This window comes from Bos mutus, chromosome 6 (genome assembly GCF_027580195.1).
Source record: "Bos mutus isolate GX-2022 chromosome 6, NWIPB_WYAK_1.1, whole genome shotgun sequence".
Classification (NCBI taxonomy): Eukaryota; Metazoa; Chordata; class Mammalia; order Artiodactyla; family Bovidae; genus Bos; species Bos mutus.
The window spans coordinates 90669330-90693967 of record NC_091622.1 but is presented as its reverse complement, the minus strand read 5'-3'; the positions used below and the strand labels follow the sequence as shown (position 1 = coordinate 90693967).

Here is a 24638-nt window from a genome sequence, read left to right as displayed (position 1 = left end):
TGCTAAAATATGTCTTGTACAATCTTCTTACACTCTTACTTATAACATCTCAATATAAGCCAGTGTCACAGAATGATTAATTATGATAGGAACAATCATAATGGGGTTAATTTTGATCAGGAATATTTAATGAACTAGGATTTTAACTAATTCTGTAAGGTTAAGATAAGGTAGAACAGTAGGATTTTAGGCCAAGCAAAGAACAAATTAAATATCTGCAGAGACATAAAAATGTCTCAGTTGTGTAATTAATATCCTTCCTTTCTCCCTCCACTCTGAGCCTATCTCTCCATAGTATTCTGTTAAAATTACTATTGGACCATATACTATACAGGGCTTCCTTGGTGGCTCAGACGGTAAAGAAGCCACCTGCAATGCAGGAAACTTGGGTTTGGTCCCTGGGTTGGGAAGATGCCCTGGAGGAGGGCATGGCAACCCACTCCAGTATGCTTGCCTGGAGAATCCCCATGGACAGAGGTGCCTGGCGGGCTACAGTCCATAGGGTCGCAAACAGTCGGACACGACTGAGCGACTAAGCATAGTGTATACTATACTTTCTTCAAGTAGTTAGATTTAATTGTCTCTTAAGGCTCCTGCATGTCACTTTATAGATCTTAACTTTTATACTTTCATGGCCTGGTTGTTGGCTCTGTTCCATAGTATTCAAATTCCTTAGTTACTTCGGAAGAATATGTTTTATTATTCTATACACTTTGCCTCATCACTGAAGTTCCTGGAGCTCTAAAGAAATTTTTGAATGGTACGTTTTAACTTCTGGATGTACAAAAGTGGAAGAAATACAAAAGTAGATTTAAAGGAGTTTATATTTTGAGAGATGAATCTCAGGCTCATCTTTTGCGTGTAGTAAACTTAATAGTTGTGATACTTTATTTACCTTAAAAAATTGTTTTAAACAGATAATATCTGAAGATATTGGTGAATTACAGAAGAATCAAACTACAACCATGGCCAAAATTGCACAATACAAGAGGAAACTTATGGACCTTTCCCACAGAACTTTACAGGTAGTGATTTGGATTTTTTTTTTCAACATTTATAAGACTATATACATGATGGAAGTGCTAAATATGGATTTTTGCAATAGAAAAAAAAATACTAAAAGGAAATAATAATAGTCTGAAAGTACCAAACTTTCTCATTAAAACTTAGAACTCTGAGGTTAGATCTCTGGAGAGGATTGGGTGAAGAAAGTGAAAATATTCTAAAACTTGCATTTTATTGAGAGGGTAGGAGGAAAGCAGTGAGAAAATGAATCATCTTTTATGATATAGCAAAAATATGCATCAGATCATTAATATCTAGTTTTCATAAAAATAGCGAGTATAACCATTAATGAATGAAAAGCAACAAAAGACTTGCAAATTAACAAGGAAATAAAAGAATGAATACCAACTTGAAATTTATCATGAAATTGAAATTATCATGAAAACAAACATTATATAGCAGAAATTTGGATGAAAATTTATAGCCTTAAAAAACTTCATTTTTTAAAGATACAAGATGCAAAAAATAGAGAACTTAGTACTCAAGGAAAAATATTATCCAGATAAGCCAAAAGGAACCAGTAAGAGGGAAATAAAGATGATGTGGAATGATTGAAGCAGAAAACAATCATAGCAGAATAAGTTGAAGAGCTGTTTCTTTAAAAAGACCATTAAAATGGCTAAATATGAATCTGAAGAAGGAAAAAAAGACTCATCTCATGAGCCTAAAGACAGAAAAGAAAAATTAGAAGTAAGAAAGGAGATAATACCACATACATACACAAGAAAATAAGAAAATACTACAGTGGAATTCAGGGCAATAAATTTAGATGTTAGATGATTTTCTAGCAAAATGGAAATTATTTAAATTGACCTACAGAAAAAACATCTTAAATAGACAAACACCATAGAAGCAATTGGGAAAGTTATTAAAGATCCAACAGCGGAAAAAGCACAAAGGTCAAGTAGATTCATTTGTCTAAACATTAATGAGCTAATTCTAAAGTTACTTTATTTCAGACAAAAAGAAAAATATAGCTGTTTTTTTTAACAGTTTAAGATATAATTCATATACCATACAATTCACCTATTTTATTTTTAGTATATTCACAACTTTGTACAACCATCACCACAATCAAGTTTTACAACATTTGCATCACTCTAAATTTAAAAAAACACCATACCCATAAGCAGCAACTCCCCATTTTATCCTAAACCCCCTAGTTGTAGGCAACAACTTTGCATTTTTATGGATTTGCCTATTTTTGAACACTTCTTGTAAATGAAATCATAAAATATGTGGTATTTTTTGACTGGCTTTCTCAGAATATTTTCAGTGTTCATTCATGTTGTAGCATGTAACAGTACTTCCTTTTTATTGCTGAATAAATATTTCATTGTATGATTAACAGATTTTATCTCTTCATCAATCTATGAACATTTTGGTTGTTTAAACTTTTTTGGCTATTCTGAATGTTACTATTAACACTTGTGTACAAGTGTTTATGTGGATATATGCTTTTGTTTCTCTTGGGATACATAAACCAAGGTTGGCAATTGCTTGGTAATGTGTACCTCTGTGTTCAACCTTTTCAATAACCAAATTATTTTTCCAGAGCAGCTGCAGCATTTTACATCAGCTTTTAGTACCCCCAAATAAAAATTTATAAACAGATAATTCTAATAGAGGTGCAGATTATGCTAAGTAAGATAAACCAGACTGAAAGGCTATATATAATTCCCTTTATCTGATATCATGAAAAAGGCACAGCGACAGGTATGTAATAGATCAGTAGTTGCTAGGAGCGGCAGTAAAGGAGAGGAGACTACAAGGAGCAGGAGGGAACTTTTTGGGTGATAGAAATGTTCTATATCTTGATTGTGGTGATGGGTAACCTGTGTTCATCTAAATACATAGAACTGTACTCCTAAAAAGGGTGAATTTTGTTGTATGTGGATTATAACTCAGTAAATCTGACCAAAGAAAACAAGTGCAGAAAACCTAAGTAAAATATAAGAGAATCCAGCTATTATCAAATTCTAAAGGAATGTAATTTTTTTCTTAAAGGAATATACTTTGACTAAGGTTAATTTCAGGAATGGACGGTTGGTTCTATAACAGGATCTATGAACATAATTTATCCTAGCAACACATGGAAGGAAAATATGTAAGTTTTTGTAAATAAGCAGGGTAATTAAACTAGTATAAAACAATGAAAAGAGATTATCTCTTTGCTGATGATATGACTGTATCTAGAAAACCCAAGGAAATAAATAATAGAATTAATGTGGTAAGATGGCTAAATATGAGATTTTTAGTGTTTCTTTATACTAAATCAGTGTTAAGTGTTTTAAAATCAGTGTTTTAGAAATCAGTGTTTCTTTATACTATTAAAGGAAATAAGAGTATTCCATTCATTATCATGAAAAAACTGTAAAATACTTAGGAATAAATTTGTGAGGAAAATATACAATCTGAATTAAAGTTTTCACAGATTAAACCATATTCTTAGATAAGAAAATATCTACTTTATAAATTTTAAGAGTGAATTACAGCTTTAAACAAACTGATTAAAATCTTTCAGTACATAAGTAAGGATAACTTTTGAGAATAGATTCAGGAAAACAAACAAGAAATAGTGTAGCGGACTTGCTTTATCAAATTTTAGAAACTATTTAAAGTTCTTGTAATCAAATTAACATGGGCTTGGTGTAAGATTAGACATAAAGATCCACAGAACAGAATAGAGAATCCAGAAATAGATGCACATTGTATCTTAATATGAAAAAGGTGATATTTCAATTCATTGGGTTTAGTTAATAATGCTAGTAATTGTCTATCCATCTGGAAAATTTGACCACTGTATCACACCATGTACCAGTTAGCTCCAGGTTCTTCTGTCCTCGGGGATTCTCCAGGTAAGAATACTGGAGTGGATTGCCATGCTGTCCTCCAAGGGATCTTCCCAACCCAGGGATCAAACCCCAGTCTCCCGCACTGCAGGCAGATTCTTTACCATCTGAGCCACCAGGGAAGCCCATATACAAAAACAAGGGGTATTAAAGACTTAACTCTTAAGAAATTTATGAAGCTACATGAACAACCTAGGGATTGAAGAGACATGTAGCCAGAAAACCAGAAACTGTAAAACAAAATTGACTAACAAAAATTTTGTATAGCAAAAGAAAACAGAAGCCATTTGTTAGTAGTCAAGTGATTTTAGAAAAAGAAAATTGTGAATTTGGAAACAGCACTGATTTTCGTTGTAAATATTTGTATCTTACAAAGAAGTGCTACATTTTGACCCCTAAAACCCCAGCTGAAATACAGGCAAATGTGTAAAGGCAATTCACAGAAGGGCAGATGTGGAGTAGTTCTTACCTGGTGGAAGATGGTCCTTCAACATTCAAGGTGGGGGTGGAATCCCCTGGTGGTCCAGTGGTTAAAGCTCCCCAATTCCACTGCAGGGAGTCTGGGTTCAATCCCTGGTCAAGGAACTAAGAACCGAACTGATCCCAGAAGCCAAGTGGCCAAGAAAGAAAAAACAATCAAGAGGATGCAGATTTTTAAAAAAGAAAAATCGTGTGATGCTTTAGTACTCATCAGACTGGAAAAACTTTAAACGTCATTACCTATTGCTGACAGAAATGTGTGGAAAAGGGTAGTCTTATGTGTGTCTTATGAATACATAAGTTGCTAGGATATTTGGGAAAGCAATTTAGCAGCTTCTGAAGACTGAACACACCTACCTTTAAACCCAGCAATCTTGAATTCATGGCAGTCTATACCAGTAAATAAAGATATTATATACACAGACAAAACTATTATAGCATTGTTCAGAGTGTCAAAACTAGAAACTATATATCCCCCTCGATATAAGAATGCTTAATTATTGGCTAATCATGAAAATCATGTGGTCATTAAAATTCATGTAACTTGCCTAATAAGAATGGGCAAACAATTCAAATCTTGAACTGTTATGATTCTAACTATTGTATTTAGCTAATTTCTTTCAACAGTTGATGTGTAATAAAATTACCTGCATAAATGAAGAGAGATAATTCTATTGTTATTGTTGGGCTTTCTTTGTGTAGGTCCTAATCAAACAGGAAATTCAGAGGAAGAGTGGGTATGCCATCCAAGCTGATGAAGAGCAGTTGCGAGTTCAGCTAGATACAATTCAGGGTGAACTAAATGCCCCTACTCAGTTTAAGGTAAGACCATAAAGCTAGAATTTGTTTCAGGTGGCTCAGAAATGTTACTTGGTCTTCAAAAAGACCAAGTACATGTTCTTTATTAAGTACATGTTCTTTTTAATTAAAACTTGCTTTCTAAAGTAGACTCTTAATCATGATATACTGGGCATGTATTAATTGTATGATTGTATTAATGTTTCAAACGAAGTACAAAAGGAGAATTGAAATGCCTTTAATTATAGTAGTATCCATCCTTTTAAAACATTCTCTTAGAAATGGTTGCTGTTGTGAGCAGTTATAATTCAACTCAGTATTATTTTTAAGGGCCGACTAAATGAACTGATGTCCCAAATCAGGATGCAGAATCACTTTGGAGCAGTCAGATCTGAAGAAAGATATTACATAGACGCAGATCTGTTACGAGAAATCAAGCAGGTAAGTTTTCCACTGGAGTGCACTTTTTAAAAGGTGAATTCATGTCCATAAGGATGGCTATTATCCAAAACAAAACACCCTCCAGAAAATAACACGTTTAGAGGATGTAAAGAAAATGGAACTGTCGTGCATTGCTAGTGGCAATGTAAAATGATATACACAGGCACTGTGAAAAATGCTTCCTTAAAATATTAAATACAGAATTGTAGTACAGTCCCTCAATCCTACTTCTGGGAATGTACCTGTAAGAATTGAACGTAGTGACTCAGATATTTGCATGCCCATGTTCATAGAAGCATCATTCACAGTAGCCAAAGTGGAAGCAATCCAGGTGTCAACAGATGGATAAGTAGACAAAATATGGTATATGTATACAATGGAGTATTAGCCTTAAAAAGGCAGGCAGTTAATACACACACACACATCATGGATGAACTCTGAAGACATTACGTGAAATAAGCCGGTTATTTGAAAGGACAAAAGTTGTAGGATTCCATTCATATGGTGTACCCAAGAGTAGAATGGTAGTTGCTGAAGGGAGGGTTACTGATCCCATCAGCCCTCAGGGGACCTGGGTGGAGGCTACAGGAGCCAAGACCTCAGACCACTTGTCTAAGGCTCACTTCTATGAAAACATTAGGAAGTACTACTCTAGCTTACTTTCATTAGTATAAATACAGATTGGTTTAAAGAAAGCTGTTCATCCATTAAGCAACTGTCTAAAAATATTAAGATGGCAAACTCTGTGGAACATATTAGATAGGACTAATTGGCATGGCCTGAGGATTTTAGGTAGTTATAAATGTCCTTATTTATCTAATTTTATTATGTGCTTTAGAATGAATATTGCTGTTTTATGCAACTAAAAACTAGTTTGGCTCTTGGGTTCTCAAAAAGTTATCAGTTCAGTTCAGTCGCTCAGTCGTGTCCAATTCTTTGTGACCCATGGACTGCAGCATGCCAGGCCTCCCTGTCCATCACCAACTCCCGGAGTTTACCCAAACTCATGTCCATTGAGTCAGTGATGCTATCCAACCATCTCATCCTCTCTCGCCCCCTTCTCCTCCTGCCCTCAATCTTTCCCAACATCAGGGTCTTTTCAAATGAGTCAGCTCTTTGCATCAGGTGGCCAAAGTATTGGAGTTTCAGCTTCAACATCAGTCTTCCCAATGAACACTCAGGACTGATCTCTTTCAGGATGGACTGGTTGGATCTCCTTGCAGTCCAAGGGACTCTCGAGAGTCTTCTCCAACACCCCAGTTCAAAAGCATCAATTCTTTGGTGCTCAGCTTTCTTTATAGTCCCAACTCTCACATCCATACATGACCACTGGAAAAACCATAGCCTTGACTAGACGAACCTTTGTTGGCAAAGTAATGTCTCTGCTTTTGAATATGCTATCTAGGTTGGTCATAACTTTCCTTCCAAGGAGTAAGCATCTTTTAATTTATACATATACCTGATTATATTCATATTTATAATTAAATGAGAACAATTCCAACATATTAGAATGAGTATATATGCAGTAAAATTGGGAATAATATAAACACCTGAAATGTTAGCAATAGTAGTTACCACCGTTATCAGTTTATACTTTGTACTTGAAAACATGGAAATTCTCAGAATGATTATTTTGTTAATCTATATTTGAGTACCTTCTTGCATTGTTTTAATATAACTGGTTTTTTATCACAGGTTGATAAAAGGAATCTAAAGATCTGCATCTTTTGTAAAATCTGTTATGTTTATTACATATTTGATTTTGCTTTTCACAGTATTTAACTGTATTTAAAAGTGTTAGCAAAAGATACAATGCGAATTTTTAAAATATGCATATGAGAGCAACTGAGTCCTGTGTTGCTAGTAAAATAATGAAAAATAAGCCTTTTTCTTGTAAGTAGCTTGCAGTTTAATAGAGAAATACATTGATTTTTTTTTTGATTCCTTCTAGCATTTGAAACAACAACAGGAAGGCCTTAGCCACTTGATTAGCATCATAAAAGATGACTTAGAAGATATCAAGTTGGTAGAACATGGATTGAATGAAACCATCCACATCAGAGGTGGTGTCTTCAGTTGACAGCTCACAAACTTATGTTAAAGGTTTGTGAAATACATCTTCGTGTTACAACAGGCCTTCTTTAAAAATGAAACTGACCACGTGGAAGGGGGGAAAAAACAATCCTCTCTCCTGACTTGGTTTTTGAGAAGGTTACTGAAAAATTATTATTCATCAAATCTGAAATAACAGTCACCTCACTTCAGAGATAGCCTTTTAAAGATTTATATCTAAAAGCTGTAATTACTTTAAAAGAGAAATACATAATTACCAAAAAATATTTACTATTCTACATTTTTACAACAGCAGTGTTCTTAAAAATAATCTATGTTTAATGATTATTCTCCATTGAGCCTGTACTCTGCTTTCCATAGCAAGTAAATATGAAATGTCTACTTTGCACATAACAAAATAAACTGTATAATTACTTGGCTGCTGGAGATTTGTACTTCAGAATGTAAATGTCAGTTTTTATATTTGTGAATTCATCTGTGGGAGGAGTAAAGAAAATCCAAGAGTATTTAATGATTAATGTGGTTTTCTTTTCATTCTATAAAGATTTGAATATATATTTTTATATTATTTTACTTATTTGGAATTTACAGAACACACGTAAGCAATTAGGATATAACAGAAGAATTACATTTTATCATTTTTGCACCATTTTTGTTTTTTAAACCTCTTTATTTCTAAAAAATATGAAAACATAAATAAATCTTGATTATAATTACTTTTTATATAATTCTGTCTGGTGCTTTATTTGGTTCTGGGAGAAAGATGATTGATGTTCATACAAGTATTAAATCATAATCACAACTCAAGTATTTCAGTTTTAACCTGGTTTTAAGTCTGACTTCACCCTCAAAGTGAAGGGCTTCCCTTGTGGCTCAGCTGGTAAAGAATCTGCCTGCAATGCGGGAGACCTGGGTTTGATCCCTGGGTTGGGAAGGTCCCATGGAGAAGGGAAAGGCTACCCACTCCAGTATTCTGGCCTGGAGAATTCCAAGGACTACAGTCCATGGGGTTGCAAAGAGTTGGACATGACTAAGAGACTTTCACTTCACCCTCAGTACTGATGTATTTTGACCAGGGTACAGCAAATAGAAATTACTTCATATATAAGAATTCTCTAATACATCATTAGCATCTGAAAACACTGGAAAATCTAAATTAGACATGGTAATGTGCAATAGTCATTCTTTAAAACCAGATAATTTAAGCAATTTCTCTGACTACACACGGTACATCTCACTGCATCATGTTAGCCCCTCTTGGAATGCTTTCACTCTGCATTTCTGCGTCATGCTTTGGCTTATGATGAGAGGTGTCATAAACAGCATGTGAACCCTGCCACTGTGTTACTATGAGGATGGCGAGGAGTGTGGTATGCTGTGTATCCAGAGGCCCCCTCTGAGATACCACTGGAGGAATGTGTCCAGATGCAGACTAGCTAACAGTTGTGTAGGAGCCACAAACAAGGCTCGTGGGCTGTTTCTTCTAACACCTCTGTCTTTCTCATCCTTGTAGCCAAAGGTGAAAGGAGTTTGCCCCTCTGCACACCCTCTTACTGTGGGAAGAACTAGTGATTTAACAAATGAGAATTGCTCCTCAGTGAGCAACATCCTGTTGGACAGATGGCTAACCATGCTCACCTCTCTAGCCTTTAATTTTTTGTGCTGTCATATTCTTAATTTCTAATTTCACAAGCCCTAAACAGGGCTCAGGGTCTGCCTTTTAAAGACAGGTCCAGTTAGCCTCCTAAGTTTCAATTCTGCTGGTGACTACATGTGTAAGGCAGGCTACAGGCCTTGTTCATGCAGCTGGTTAGATAGATAAGCAGCCCTGGTGTGTACCTGACTTGTGCTCCAAGCAAATGATAACCAAGTTCTAGATTTGGATGTAAATCAGACTCACTTTGGCCTCAGGACTAAGTTGTGCTCTCTAGCACAATTTATACACGTTCTGTGAACTGCATAATGGTTCTTGTGGATAGTTCACTCAAAATTCTCAACATGAAGAGAGGTAAATGGTAGAATTAAAGCACACTGAACCCTTAACACCTAGTTTAGACTTCATGAAGTTTTTCTGTATCTCTGAAAATGGCCTAAGTTCTTTTTGAAACGTTGGCAGTGTAAACAAGTGTCACTTATCAAAGTCCATGCCTAAATCAGTTACCATTCAACCACTCTTTTTCTTGGGGAAAAGAGCACCTTACTGCACTTCCCTCATTCTCCTTTCCTACTGAGCCCACATACTCATTTAGTACTGTCTGCCTTCCTAGGTTAATATGAGGTTCAAGTTAGGGACTGTGTATGTGTAATACTTAGTAAACTCTTGTGTTTGTAAAAATACAAAGTGTTCCTATATAGAAGGAAAATGAAGAGACTGAAAGAATATACTATTTGAAGTCAAAGTCTGATCCTTTAAAGATGAGTAAAACACCTTTAAAATTTTAATTCAGGAATTAAATTCATGTTAACCACTAGCATTATTGATATTTTAGTATTGAGAGTCATTTCCTAGGCAGGTTGATAAGAAGCCTAGGGGTCCCCAAGGAGAGAGGGGTCTGGAATTCTCAAGGAGGAAGAAAGGACAAACTTTTTTCCCCTCTACATTCTTTAGGATTATATAACAATAATGTATCCTGCCTGAGGACAGTCTCTGGATTAAACCTTCTGGCTAATCCTGTTATCTTAAAATGTAAATTATGGGAGTAGGTCTGGTGAGGTCTTTACAACCTCCAGACATTCTTTTGATTCACTGGAGAGTATATATCTCCATTGCTAACACTAGCAAGCAGGTACTCTTTCTGCCCCCTTCTGATGCCTATGTCAGAAGCTTTCTCTATCTCCTTTAACTTTAATAAAACTTTATTACACAAAAGCTCTGAGCAATCAAGCCTTGTCTCTGGCCCCGGATTGAATTCTTCTCCTCCGGAGGCCAAGAATCCTGGCATCTTTTCATGGTTTAGCAACAGCCTTTCAGTATCTGGCAATTCTACTGAAATTAAAGGTCTTTTATTGAATTAAAAGTATACAGTTTTTTTTACAATCATAAAATTAATATAGAAATAAGTGAAAAACAAATTCTATGATATCTGGGTTTACTACCAGATTTGCTAAGTGAATAACAAATTCACGTTTTATCAACTGAATGTTGACCAACAAGTGAAAAATACATCATTCCCTTCAATGATTTCTGTGGGATGCCTGTAGTTGTATTTCAAGTACAATGTAAAGTACAAGTAAAGAATGTATCAGACTACAGAGCGACCAAGATTTATAGCAGAAACACTGATTAAAATGATGAATGTCCCACACTGGGGAAGGAGCATTTTGCCAGAAGATGCAGAGGGATGGCTTTTGGGACCTGGAACTGGAACTGCTGGAGCTGGAGCTGTTAATGAGAACACACAGTCACTGACACATGTCATTCTGAGTATCACATTTCATCTACTGACAGCATATTTCCTGAATATATGAACAGACAAGTTAGATTAGAAACATATATCAAGTACTTCAAACCAGGACAACTTTAAAATAAACACAGTTCATTACAGGCTGGGGGCTATATTTTCATATGTATCATCAAGGTGTGTTGATCTAGGTTTTATCCAGGTTTCCACAGCCTTTTTAGTATTTAAGTAGACAAAAGTAATTTCTCATTGTTCAAGTTCACTAGAATTTCTTGGCAATTGAAAATTTTCATTTTCTGTATATAAAAGATAAAAGTTTAATGCTGTGTCTTATCTATTTTGAGTACAATGGTATATTTCATATGTATATTCTACCAGTATACAATGGAATATAGCTGCATTTTTTAAAACACTAAGCCCTGCAAGCTGATTTAAAAAAAAAAAAAGAAAAAAATTTTCCCTTTATACATAAAATGATGCACGATACTGGATGTTTGGGGCTGGTGCACTGGGACGACCCAGAGGGAGGGTATGGGGAGGGAGGAGGGAGGAGGGTTCAGGATGGGGAACACAGGTATACCTGTGGCGGATTCATTTCGATATTTGGCAAAACTAATACAATATTGTAAAGTTAAAAAAAAAAAAAAAAAAAACACTACTCTGGAGAAAACCACTTCCCTTCCATCTGAACTAGCAGAGAGAGGTTCAGTAGAGTCCAGCCATCCAGGATGGTGTGATTCACACTGCCCTTAATGTAGATGTCTGACTTTTGACTGTGTTCTGGTTTAGACTACCAGGGAAGACTGACTGGAAAGACCCAGATGGGCTCACCATTCACATTTCATAAGTGAAACCATGGCAATATTATAAAACCTTCAAATCATCAATGTATTTGCTTGCCATAATCATAAACATGCAGTTATGGGGAAATGGACAGGCGGATGCACTCCTGCATTAGTTTGCTACTAGAGAGCAGTGATTCTCAAGGGGTTCTCAAGGGCCTACTAAGAGGCAGTTTGCAAACTTGTCAGGATATTTTTTGATTATCACAGCAGTGGGGTATAGAAGTAGAAGACCAGTACCATGCTGTGGACAGTCTTGCACAACGAAAAACTGACCCACTTCCACATAAATTTCAAATGCACTGGTAGACATATATGTAAATTAAAAATGTATTTATATCCAGACCCTGTTTTACATATAGGCAAAATGTATTTGGATAGTTTTAATAAACATTAGTTTCTATATAATAAGTTTAGATTATTAGTTTAGTATCTAATTAGTTTCTACCTAATAAGCCCACAGTATTTCTCCACTTTCATTTTTCTTATATAGAATAGCTTCCAGGTTTCTCTTAAATCCAAATTTATTTGTGTAATTAAACAGAATCATCTGACTACTTCATTATGTAGAATAATGTAGGCATTTATTTACATACTGAAATGTTTATAATTTTGTTATATCATTAGGACATTACTTGATTTTTTTATGGGTGCAAGTGGGTCTTAACTAAGAATTTTATTTCAGAATACCTTTATAAAATATTTGTTCTAAAAGAATTGGGTTGATAGAGTTGAGAACCATTGCCTGAAAAAGTAGTCTCTATATACAGTTGAAAATCACTGCTTAAGAAACAAAATCAAGTTGCCCCCACCATTCGCACATACAAGTATTTGGATGTGACATTATATTCTGTTAGGATGCTTTAAACTCGAGATTGATGTCTTTTTTTAAAAAAAACTTTCTCAGTTTTTGTATATTGCAGAAACAGACATTATCAATTAAGGAAAAGAAATATTTCTTACTAGGCTGTTTGATATCTTGGCTTTTGTCTTCTAAAATAGAAACAGATGTTCAGTTAATTGCATTGTACACCAAAGAGAAAAAAATCTCATTAAATGATTAAGCAAACTTGGTTATCTCTGGGTGTGGGACTGAAGGTCAGGATATTAGACTTACAGGTATTGGGGGGAGGGTCTAAGTTTACTTATTTGCATGCTTTGAAATTTTTTTTTACAATGTATGTGTGTTTCCATTTTAAAAAGTTAAAATTTTGTTTATAGAGAAGTCTTTTTTACATATTAACCTCAGATTCCCAAGTGCAACTACAGCACCTACCATTTACTGAATGCTTACTGTGTCACACATTGACCAAATACTTAATGTACATTAACACTTTTACTTCTTACAGCCCTACTAGGTAGTAGAGTTATCCATATTAATACAGATTTCCCCAAAAGTTGCATAAAATCACAACTTTTATGCTTGGTAATCAGCGGGAGCAATACCTGCTTTCAAAGCCTCTGCTCTTAATTACTATGCTATTCCAACTCCAAGTGTGTTAAAATTAAAATATTGCAATATTTCCATATTTTGATGGCTCTGAAGCCAAATGCCAATTCTAGAAGCCCAGATTAGAGGTGTATTTTCTGTAACTACATCCAGCTGGTAGACAAGTGTCATGCAACAGAAAATGAACAAAACTTGGTAAGTTTGGGTCTTGATTGTCTCGTTCTAGCCTTTTACAGGTTCCTTAACTTCCCTATATTCCATGTTTTCATCTCTGAAATGGTAGCAGTACTTCTCTCATTGGATTATATGAGATTCTGTGTAAATGTTTTGACATCACCTTTAAAAAAGCCTGCACTATAACAGTTTTCTAAGAAAGGGCACAATACATACAAAACAGTCCCAGCAAAACTGAGCGGCTTATTGCTGGAGGACATGGAGCGTGCAGTAAGGAGTGCAGAAAGCATGTCCCACGCTGTGCAGGGCTCACACACCCCTCCTTGATGCTGCCATTCCTGTGACTACAGATTCCCTCAGTAGCCTGCTCACCTGGAGAAACCTGCCCCTTCTGGAATAGACAGGCGCAGCTGGAGGTCAACTGTCCCAGCTTCAGGTCAACTGCCTTTGTCTCTGCCTGACCCAGGGAGCCCTAAGAGCAGTCCGCTGCTCACACTGAAAGGAGTCCTCAGCCCTCCCCTGTGGCTTGCAGACTGGATGTCAAGCTATACAGCCCAAGTGTCCAGACCCCTTAATATGGAGCTCAGTGAGCGATTACAGTAAAGGACTCAGACCCCATGGTGCCTCCACCCCTACATACATAAAAGAATTTTCTAAAAAATTTACCAGGTTTTTCATCCGGTTGTAACATTTTTATTCCTAAATGAGAAAAAGATTTATTATTCAGATAATAGTAAAGGCAACTACCATTTACTATTTTAACCCACCATTTGTTTTGTCAGGGCTTTATCTCATTAGGACTTTAATCCTAAATTAGGACTTTAGTTCTGCAAGACAGAAGCTTTCCTTGTTTTACAGATGCAGAAGTAGAGGTCCAGAAAAGTGAAATAACTTATACAAAGTTACCAAGAGGAAAATGGCAGAGGAGAGACTTCATGAAGTTGGGTCTGTCTATACAGACCATGTGCATCCCCCATACCTTGCTAAGCAACTGCCTTTCAAAACCCAGTGTGCCTAGTACGGTGCCAATGAGAGTACTATGTACACTCGGGTCCAGCGAGCTGAAGAGATGTAGACAAAGTGTGCCATCAAGGTCACTAGAGGTTCACTTCCAAAGTTGTGGCCAAGTAAGTTCAATCATTCAAATCTGGGTGAATATAAAAGTGTTGCTGGAACCTCTCTCTCTTGGTCACAGTGAACTGTGAACGGCTGGTTCCTGCCCACAGCACGCAGTACCCAAAGGCAGCAATGTTAAGCAAAGCTCAGTGCTGTGTGGATGGATGCCATTTAGCAGATGCCAGAAATCTATTTCCTTAACAGATTATCATTCCATAATAACAAAACCTACCAAAAATTATTTTCAAAACACCTTATGAATTCAAAAGGAAGTATTTATAAGCACTGGATAGGGGCTTGCACCCTGAGATTTTGTGTTTTCATAGGCCTTACAGGTATCTCCATAAGGCAACATATGTGTGTTAGCCACATTTGAAAGATGACAATTCTTAGGCATAGAGCAGTTTTATTACTGTCCATAGCTCTCTGGTAAAATAGTAGATCATGTCTTTTTTTTTTTTTTTAACCTTCTCCTTGTCTTCTCCTTGTCTCAGAGATAAAAATTAAGTTTGAGGGCCTTTTAATTTTTTTTCCTCCCCTATTAGCATAAGTTCTGAGGTCCTTTTGACTTGACGGGAGTCACACTGTTCAGTTTCTCCGGCCATAGAAACTCAAGGCCCCTCACAAGCCTTGCATTCAGCAATAGCCTCACACTTTTTAAAATACTTGTTTTCATAGTTATATCTTAAAGGTAGGTTAAATATGCATGATAAATATACTGGAAAAACACTTGAGGAGCCATAAATTTTAAGAAACTGGTTCTTGGTCATAGCAGCTTTCCTAGTGGCTCAGACAGTAAAGAATCTGCCTGTAATGCAGGAGACTGGGGTTCGATCCCTGGGCCAGAAAGATTCCCTGGAGAAGGGAATGGCTACCCACTTGAAACTCCCATGGACTGCAAGGAAATCAAACCAGTCAATCCAAAAGGAAATCAACCCGGAACTTGGAAGGACTGATGCTGAAGCTCCAATACTTTGGCCACCTGATACAGAGCCAACTCACTGGAAAAGACCCTGTTGCTGGGAAAGATTAAGGGCAGGAGGAGGAGGGGGTGACAGCATCACCAACTTGATGGCCGTGAGTTTGAGCAAACTCCAGGAAATAGTGACAGAGCAGCCTGGCATACCGTAGTTCACAGGGCCACGAAGAGTAGGACATGACTTAGCAACTGAACAACAATTTGGTTATAAGAACCTAGATCTTCCACTCATGTGACCTTGCGCAAAGTACTTAACCTCCCTGCATATGTAATGGTGACAAATATATCTATACTTCCCAGACTGGCAGTCTCCTCTCCAGCATGCCTAACATTACTTACCAGGTAGTGAAAAAGATTCTGGAATTTTCATTCCTAAATGAGAAAGAAATTTTCAGTGACTTGCAGAGTGTTCCAGTAAGTACAATTTTCAAACTGCTTCTTGTCTCATGAACTCAAGTGATACAAGCACCAGAGAGCCCACCTGCACTGTAGTTTCTGGCTTTTACTTACAAAGTTCTGGCTACATGAACCCTCACTGTGCAAATCTATGCCAGACTCAGAAAAGCCTTCTGTCGTGGCGCCTCACTAAGTCTGCCTCTATGCCAGGAGAATACTATGCTTAGTTACCTGCAGATCCTAGATGCCGAGATGGTTTTATTAATAGCCAAAGCTAACAATCAGCTTTTGCATAAAGTCGGAAGTTTCTACTAAATACCTTTAGCTGTGGAATCTAAGGCTGGGCTGCATGCATCCAGGTTGCAGCAGCCTGCCTTCTGCCTGCCCCCAACAGAGCTAACTGTCCTGCTCCAAGAATGCACACACACTGGGGAGGAAAGGCACTTTCCTACTCTCTTCTCCAGCTAAAATTCTGTAGAAAGACAGGCAGGAAGGAGGCTGTAAAGGAAATATTAATGACTAGTTGTCTCATGACAATATTCTCTTTAATACCTGGAGGAAGCCTTCTTTCTCATATTTGGACCAAGAGTGTAAATAAAGCTGTCTTACCAGGTATCTGGGTGGCTTCCTGGCTTTTCATACCTGAAGACAGAAAGGAATACTGGTTAATTTTAATCAACTATCTTGCATTGTTAATGCTCCCTTTTGTGTATACCAGCCCCCATCTCCATTTTCCCCCAAAAAACCAGAGTCTGCCTACTTTGTTGCTTTGTGCTCTCACCTCTGACTTTACTGGGGCTGTCCCCTACCACCATCTCTCTCTCTCTGTCAAAGAGTTAACTTACAGCTCAATTAATAAAGTTCCTGGGCAATTAGGGTGTTTAAATCCAAACCCCTCTGATGGCTCTCTAACTCACCTGACAAGTTTACCGGACTCCTGCAGCTATGCATACGATTGTTTACAGTCTCCCAGCCTCCAGAGGCATGGGAAGCAAAGATATTCAAATAGCTTAGAGCCTCTCAGAGAGTTAAAAACTGTCAGAATAAACTAGTAAAGGATTTCATTGATGAGTCAATGCTTGTTGCCAAGTTTTTCACATCCCTGAATTGTATCCTTGAATATGTATCAATTAATAGTGGGTATGTAGAAAAAAATAAGTAGTAGGCCTTGGTGTTAGTAACTTTAGACCCTTAAGGTAATAAATTCTTTCTTTGTTGTAAACCCATTACACATCCGCCCTATAGGAATGCAATTTTATCTTTGGAAGATGGTGCCAAACCTTGAAATAATTACTCTTAGAAAAGTAAGTCTTTGTTGATAAGTCCTTGTCAAGAGTCATAAAATGTTAGTAGGCCTTCTGGCCAGAAGATGATGTAAATCACCTAAACCATTTGTATCGATACATTTGCAGGAAAGAAACCTTGGTTTTTGATAAGAACCAAAGACTGCTGACTTTGCATCCCCTATTATCCTCTATGTGTAACTTAGGGTATAAAAGCCCCTGTTAAAAATAAAGCTACGGGCCTTGCTCACCAACGCTTGGTCTCCCCATGTCATTCTTCCTTTAACTCCAGCTGAGTCTCCATCTGGGCCTTGGAACCCTGCACGCTTACTAATCATGCCTGGGCTTCTAAGACCCACTCGAGAAGGTGTCTAGGGTGAGACACCTTCCGCTATTCGAGGGCGCCTGCGGCCTCGTAAGTGGTGCAAACTTCTTGTCTTGAAGTTTTATTGGTCTCCCAGCGTAAACCAAGCTACTCAGCTTCTTTTCTCCACTGAATTTTCCTACTGAGCTATCCTCATTCTATTGTTCTCTATATCTCTAATTAGCATATAAATAGTCGCCTAGGCCGTCTCTCCTTGAATACCCTGGATCAGCTGGGGCTGGTCCCCAGCAGGTGGCGCCCGATACAGGATTTTCGAAGGTAAGCTCCCAGCAATTGGGGTTACCAGCCCTATTGCCCCCGTTCTCGGAACAACTGGGTTATCAGCCCTCTTGTTCCCCACGGAGCAGTTTGGGTGACCAGCCCTACTGCTCCTCCCTCAGAACAGTTTGGGCCATCAGCCTACTGTTCCTCCCGGGACAATCTGGGTCACCAGCCCTATTGTTCTTCCAGTGTTCGGGACGGCTAGGACCCCACTCGAGTGCCATGGGACCCCTGTAGGATAGACAGGGCGAGAGGAGTGGGAAGTGTTGAAAGTGTTAAAGAGTTAGACTTAGAGAGAAAAACAGTTTCTGAAGTTAAAAGGCCAAAGAAAAGCCTGATCTTTTGATAGCTTAAAGCAAAATCTTTTACTATACTTAATTTTCTGACATGGGTAATACTGAATCAAATGAAAGACAGCTCTTTATAGGAGTAATTTTACAGTTATTAGGTAAAAGAGGAATCAAAGTTAAAAAATCTGCCATTCAATCATTTCTTTCATTTGTACAAGAGCACTGTCCCTGGTTTCCAGACGAAGGCTCTGTTAACTTAGATGTCTGGGAAAAAGTAGGAAAACAGCTAAAAACTTACCATGCGACATGGCTCAGAAAAGGTGCCTAATGACGCCTTTTCCTTATGGAATATCATTAGAGATGTCTTAGATCCTGCCCCTGATTCAGAAAAAGTACATCTTAAAAGGGATAGTGAAGAAAATGCTGTAGCTAAACCTGCCCCTAAATCTAAAAGAGTAACTTTTAAAGAGGAAAATGATGTTGAAACTGTAGTTAAACCTGAGGAAAATGAGAAAAACGAAGACCCGCCTGACTATCGGCAACTAAGAAAAATGTTAGCAGCCGTGACTACTCAGGAACAACCTAAAGATAGGGATGAGGAACAAGATCAGCCTTCCCCAAAACAAAAAGAGAATTTAGGCGAGATAACAGCTAAATATCACTCTGATGGAGATTGGCATCTCTTAAACAAAGATGCCCCAAAAGGCCTAAGAGAAACTTCCCCTGTCAGACCATCCGCTCCTAGGAGCTTGAGGGAAACATCCCCAATCAGACAGTTTGTAAGATTTAGTCACCAAACAGTTAAAGGATCTCGGGCAGGAGAAGAGAAATACAGGGCGCTCCCATCCCCCATGCCTCCTCCTCCTCCGTGTGGGGGTAAAGGGCCTCCACTAGGAGTTTCCCGGAGAAGGATTTTCTCTAGTCCCAAGGATAAATTTGATCCTCACCTTGAGGCTTCTTTTCTAGTCCCCTCTGCAGTTTAGATAGGGTAAAGAGGTTACAAAATAAATAAAAATATTCTCAAAAAAAAAAAAAAAAAAAAATGGGTTTCTCTGCATCTAAGAATAGACAAATGTTTATTGGCTCTGTGAAATATGATTAGAAATGTCCTGGACCCCTGTCATGAGGCTGTTAAATAGCCTTTGAGGGAGGCTATAGCGGTTGATGGTGGTGAGTCTCCACTTTCTGCACAGATCATAATTTCTGCTATTGAAAAAAAAAAAAAGGAGGGAGAAAGTGCTTTACCTCCCGAGGAAGGAGAGGGCTTACAGGACGCTGCGGCCGAGCGCCCTGGAGAGCTCCCTCCCCCTCTGCACAAACCTTTAAAAAACTTATCCACCACTTTCTGATTTAAGGTGATCGCCACCACCTCTGTTTGTGCCTCCCAGGACCCAGGAGTTCCCCACTTTGCCCCCAAAGCCTCTCAAAGCGTTGCCTAAGCCTGAGGAAGATAAAAAGTTTTTTGAACAGTGGAGCTTTTAAAACAGACTGCGTGCACAATATGCAGAGCATGCTCCTTAGAAAACCTCCTCAGGGGTCTCATCCAGGCTAGGAAAAAAGCGAAAGGGGATTTAGCAACAATATTAACCCCTGATGTGCCGCTTACTCCAATTCCAACGGGAGTGGCTGGCCCCCTACCTGAGGACATTGTAAGATTTGTCCTGGGGCGTAGCTCGCTTTCTTTTCAAAAAAAAAAAAAAAAAAAAAAAAAAATTTCGGTGGTGCATGGTGTAGTAGATTCTGATTATATTGAGAAATTAAAAGTTTTGATCTCACCGCCTAACAAAACTGTACAAATTAATAAAGGTCAAAGAGTAACACAGCTTTTACTTTTACCTTACTATCAGACAAAAAAAAAACTTGACTTCTCAAGCTAAGAGCCACAGAACATTTGGATCTAGTGATCTAGCCTTTTGGGTGCAGGAAGTTACAGTTCCAAGGCCTTTAAAAGACCTTTTAATTCAAGGGAATAAAATGTCAAGACTGAGCAGTTATTTAGGCTTTTCAACATTTAAGAGACCACACCTTTAATCTTTTGACTGACTCCAGATATATTGTGGGGTTATTTCCTCATATTGAAACTGCTAATATTCCAAAAAATAAAACTACTATCTTCTCCTTGTTATCTGATTTACAAAAAGAGATTAAACACAGAGATAAAAAATATATTGTGGGACATATTAGAGTCCATTTCAACTTGCCCAGCCCTTTACATGAAGGAAATGCCTTGGTAGATGCATTGACTGAAGTAATTGTTTTAAACTTACATAAAAAGATTGATAAGGCCAAAAATTCTCGCAAAATTCACCATCAAAATGCAGCTGGTTTAAGGTATAAATTTCATATCCCTAGGGTAACAGCTAGACAAAAGTTATGTCAAATTGTAATTAATCACTTAAACGTAAACACACAGGGGCAGACTACAATGATGAGACACTAGATGCCTGAATTACAGGCTACGACTCGGCCCCTGGTCAAGTAAAAAGACCTCCTTACTGGAGAGTGTAAAAGGCCAGATGTGTTGCTAACTTGTGGGAGAGGGTATGCTTATATATTTTTACAGAATGCAGATTCTCCGATTTGGATCTCAGAAAAATTCGTCATGTCACATTCCCCAAAGACCAGGTTCGCGGCGCGTGCACTCGCTCGCTCCCCCTCCCCCAGCCAGCTCTCTCCTCCGCGCCGCCAGCGGCGCCCGCACCCCCTCCTTGCTGCACCCGCGACCTAGAGCAAGGAAGTCTGTGCGGCGAGTGAGGGCCAGAGAGGAAAGCGCGCCCGCGGAATGCAGTCAGACCAGCGCGCTCCCGCCGGCGATAGGAAAACGCCCGGGCCCAAGCGGCGGCGGCTGCCCGAGTCCGCGAACCCGCCCCTCCGCCCGCCGTAGACGCCGCGGCCCACAGCCTGCCGTTCGCGTTCTGCCTCCTGATGCTGCGGACACTGCTCCGCCGAGCCGATGCCTACAGCTGCTCCTTGTTTCATCTTGTTTAAATCCTCAATATAATGTTTGCTCCTTTGTGGTGTTGTTGTGAACAAATGTATGCTCTCATCTTGTTTAAATCCTCAATATAATGTTTGCTCCTTTGTAATGTTACAACGTCCACCTTATCTTATGATGTAACCACTTACTGAATTATGCTCTTGCTGTATTGCAACAACTGCAGGATTTAATGCGAACACGACGGTTTGTGGGCTTACTTATCTTGGGAATAGCAGCTTTGATAAGTGCAATTACTTCTGTTACTGTGGCAGCAATATCATTGACTCAACAAGTACATACTGCTCAATATGTTGATTCTATGTCCAAAAATGTTTCTTTAGCATTGGCAACACAGGAAGCTATAGACAGAAAATTAGAGATGAGGTAGATGCCTAGAGGAAGCAGTAATACATATTGGGACTGAATTGCAGGCTTTAAAGGTGAAAATGGCATTGTCCTGTCATGCTGACTACCGGTGGATATGTGTAACACCCCTGAAAGTAAATGAGACAGATTTTGAATGGGAAAAGATTAAAAACCATATTTCAGGTATTTGGAACAGCTCTGACATTAGCTTGGACTTAGGGAAACTTCACAATCAAATAGCAACCCTGGAACACTCCCGATTAGATTTTACTGCCGCTGGAACAGCAAATGATTTCTTCCATACTTTCTCTAACTACATTTCAGGAAAAAATATTCTGTCTACCTTCCTTGGCTATGCTCGTTGGCTGTTTTAATTTTATTTCTAATAATCATTCTTCCTTGTATTGTCAGGATTCTTGGCAGAGCATTCAGAGGCTCGCGACTGAGCTACATCTGGCTGTTTTAAGAAATAAAAAAAAGGGGAGATCTGGGGGGCCGGTGAGGCATTCCACTCGTGACAAAGGTCATGAGGAAGGAGGCTCGGCATCGCAAAAGCGGGATCGAGCCTCAGGAGTCCCCGGATATTCTCGAGCATTTTCCCCCAAAAAACCAGAGTCTGCCTACTTTATTGCTTTGTGCTCTCACCTCTGACTTTACTGGGGCTGTCCCCTACCACCATCTCTCTCTCTGTCAAAGAGTTAACTTACAGCTCAATTAATAAAGTTCCTGGGCAATTAGGAGTGTTTAAATCCAAACCCCTCTGATGGCTCTCTAACTCACCTGACAAGTTTACCCGGACTCCTGCAGCTATGCATACGATTGTTTACAGTCTCCCAGCCTCCAGAGGCATGGGAAGCAAGATATTCAAATAGCTTAGAGCCTCTCAGAGAGTTAAAAACTGTCAGAATAAACTAGTAAAGGATTTCATTGATGAGTCAATGCTTGTTGCCAAGTTTTCACATCCCTGAATTGTATCCTTGAATATGTATCAATTAATAGTGGGTATGTAGAAAAAATAAGTAGTGGCCTTGGTGTTAGTAACTTTAGACCCTTAAGGTAATAAATTCTTTCTTTGTTGTAAACCCATTACACATCCGCCCTATAGGAATGCAATTTTATCTTTGGAAGATGGTGCCAAACCTTGAAATAATTACTCTTAGAAAAGTAAGTCTTTGTTGATAAGTCCTTGTCAAGAGTCATAAAATGTTAGTAGGCCTTCTGGCCAGAAGATGATGTAAATCACCTAAACCATTTGTATCGATACATTTGCAGGAAAGAAACCTTGGTTTTTGATAAGAACCAAAGACTGCTGACTTTGCATCCCCTATTATCCTCTATGTGTAACTTAGGGTATAAAAGCCCCTGTTAAAAATAAAGCTACGGGCCTTGCTCACCAACGCTTGGTCTCCCCATGTCATTCTTTCTTTAACCTCCAGCTGAGTCTCCATCTGGGCCTTGGAACCCCACCACGCTTACTAATCATGCCTGGGCTTCTAAGACCCACTCGAGAAGGTGTCTAGGGTGAGACACCTTCCGCTATTCGAGAGGGCGCCTGCGGCCTCGTAAGTGGTGCAAACTTCTTGTCTTGAAGTTTTATTGGTCTCCCCGCGTAAACCAAGCTACTCAGCTTCTTTTCTCCACTGAATTTTCACCCATTCTATTGTTCTCTATATCTCTAATTAGCATATAATTTTCCTACTGAGCTATCCTCATTCTATTGTTCTCTATATCTCTAATTTAGTTAACTATAGTCATGTTGTACATTATATTCCTTGTACTTATTTATCTTATAAATGGAAGTTTGTTCAACACTGTAAAATAAATTTGACATTATATTCCATATGCTATTTTTATCCTTTTTTAAAATTTTTATTGGAGTATAACTGACTTACAATGTATTAGTTTCAGAAGTACAGTGAAGTGAATTTGTTATACATACACATATGTCCACTCTTTCTTAGATTATTTTCCCATTAAGGCCATTACACAGTATTGAGCAGAGTTTGTTTTTATCCTGTGATTTTTACTGTCACTGTATTGTAAGTACTTTCTCTTATCTTTGGGCTTCCCTGGTGGCACAGTGGTAAAGAATCTGCCTGCTAAGGCAGAAGACATGAGTTCTATCCATGGGTAGGGAAGATCCCCTGGAAAAAGAAATGACAACCCACTCCAGGTATTCTTGCTTGAGAAATCCCATGGACAGAGGAGAATGGTGGGCTGCAGTCCACGGACTGACAAAGAATCAGACACAATCAGTGATTAAAAAACAGTAACATATCTTCAGATATTTTTTGAAAACATGATTTTTAAATTGGTTAGTGTTTCATAATAAGAATGTAACTTATTTAACAATGTCCAACTGTTGGATACTAAGTTTATTTATAAATTTTCACTACTATAACACTGTACAAACATGTCTATACATATTTTGTACACAAACTTTTATGTTTATTTCCTTAGGACAAATATCTAAAAGTGTTACAGCTAGGTTAAAACGTATGGACATTTTAAGACTAGTGTTACAAATTATTGGAATTGTCCTCCAGAGAAGTTTGAATTTATAATCTCATCAGTAATTTATGAGCATGTTTGTGTCCCAGCACCCTTGAAGAATATTATTTTTAAAAAGACCAAAAAACTTGGGAATGAGTCATACTCTAGAATTTACTAAATATCAAATGAATACAGCTAATAGCAACTATACATATATATATAAATAATTATATACACACATATATATATACATATATATATATATAGGCATATATTTAAATATGTGTGTGTGTATATATATAATCATTTTAATTTAGGAAAAAATGTCATTTTTATGCCCCTGATGAACACCCTAGGTTACAAGAGTTTGTGAAACAATTAATCACACCTTCCTCTATCCATGTAACAGCTAGTATAAAGCAAAAAATAATAGGTTTTCTAGAACTAGTTCCACGTGTGATGTCTCTAACTGTTCTGCTGGGATGACCTATGGATTGTTAGCTAAGAGACAGAGAG

General features: G+C 38.0%; 2 protein-coding genes across 9 annotated transcripts in view; one reads left to right on the top strand and one right to left on the bottom strand.

The window, feature by feature from the left end:
- The window catches only part of NUP54 (nucleoporin 54), a 33061-nt gene extending 24866 nt beyond the window's left edge, over positions 1 to 8195 (top strand). The window contains exons 9-12 of the mRNA XM_005899158.2: positions 918 to 1025; positions 5100 to 5219; positions 5526 to 5636; positions 7588 to 8195. Coding sequence (XP_005899220.2) covers positions 918 to 1025; positions 5100 to 5219; positions 5526 to 5636; positions 7588 to 7716 — 468 coding nt within the window. The 3' untranslated portion in view covers positions 7717 to 8195. The remainder of the gene's footprint in view (positions 1 to 917; positions 1026 to 5099; positions 5220 to 5525; positions 5637 to 7587) is intronic.
- Positions 8196 to 10696: 2501 nt separating this feature from the next.
- ART3 (ADP-ribosyltransferase 3 (inactive)) overlaps positions 10697 to 24638 on the bottom strand; it is a 51717-nt gene continuing 37775 nt past the window's right edge. For 2 of the 8 annotated variants that reach the window (XM_070372545.1, XM_070372546.1), the window contains 5 exons: positions 16677 to 16709; positions 16011 to 16043; positions 14243 to 14275; positions 12916 to 12945; positions 10697 to 11091 (listed from right to left, as the gene is read on the bottom strand). In XM_070372545.1, the coding sequence (XP_070228646.1) occupies positions 10952 to 11091; positions 12916 to 12945; positions 14243 to 14275; positions 16011 to 16043; positions 16677 to 16709 (269 nt within the window). In that variant the 3' untranslated portion in view covers positions 10697 to 10951. The remainder of the gene's footprint in view (positions 11092 to 12915; positions 12946 to 14242; positions 14276 to 16010; positions 16044 to 16676; positions 16710 to 24638) is intronic. The other 6 variants (XM_070372548.1, XM_070372549.1, XM_070372550.1 and 3 more) reach the window with 4 other exon arrangements.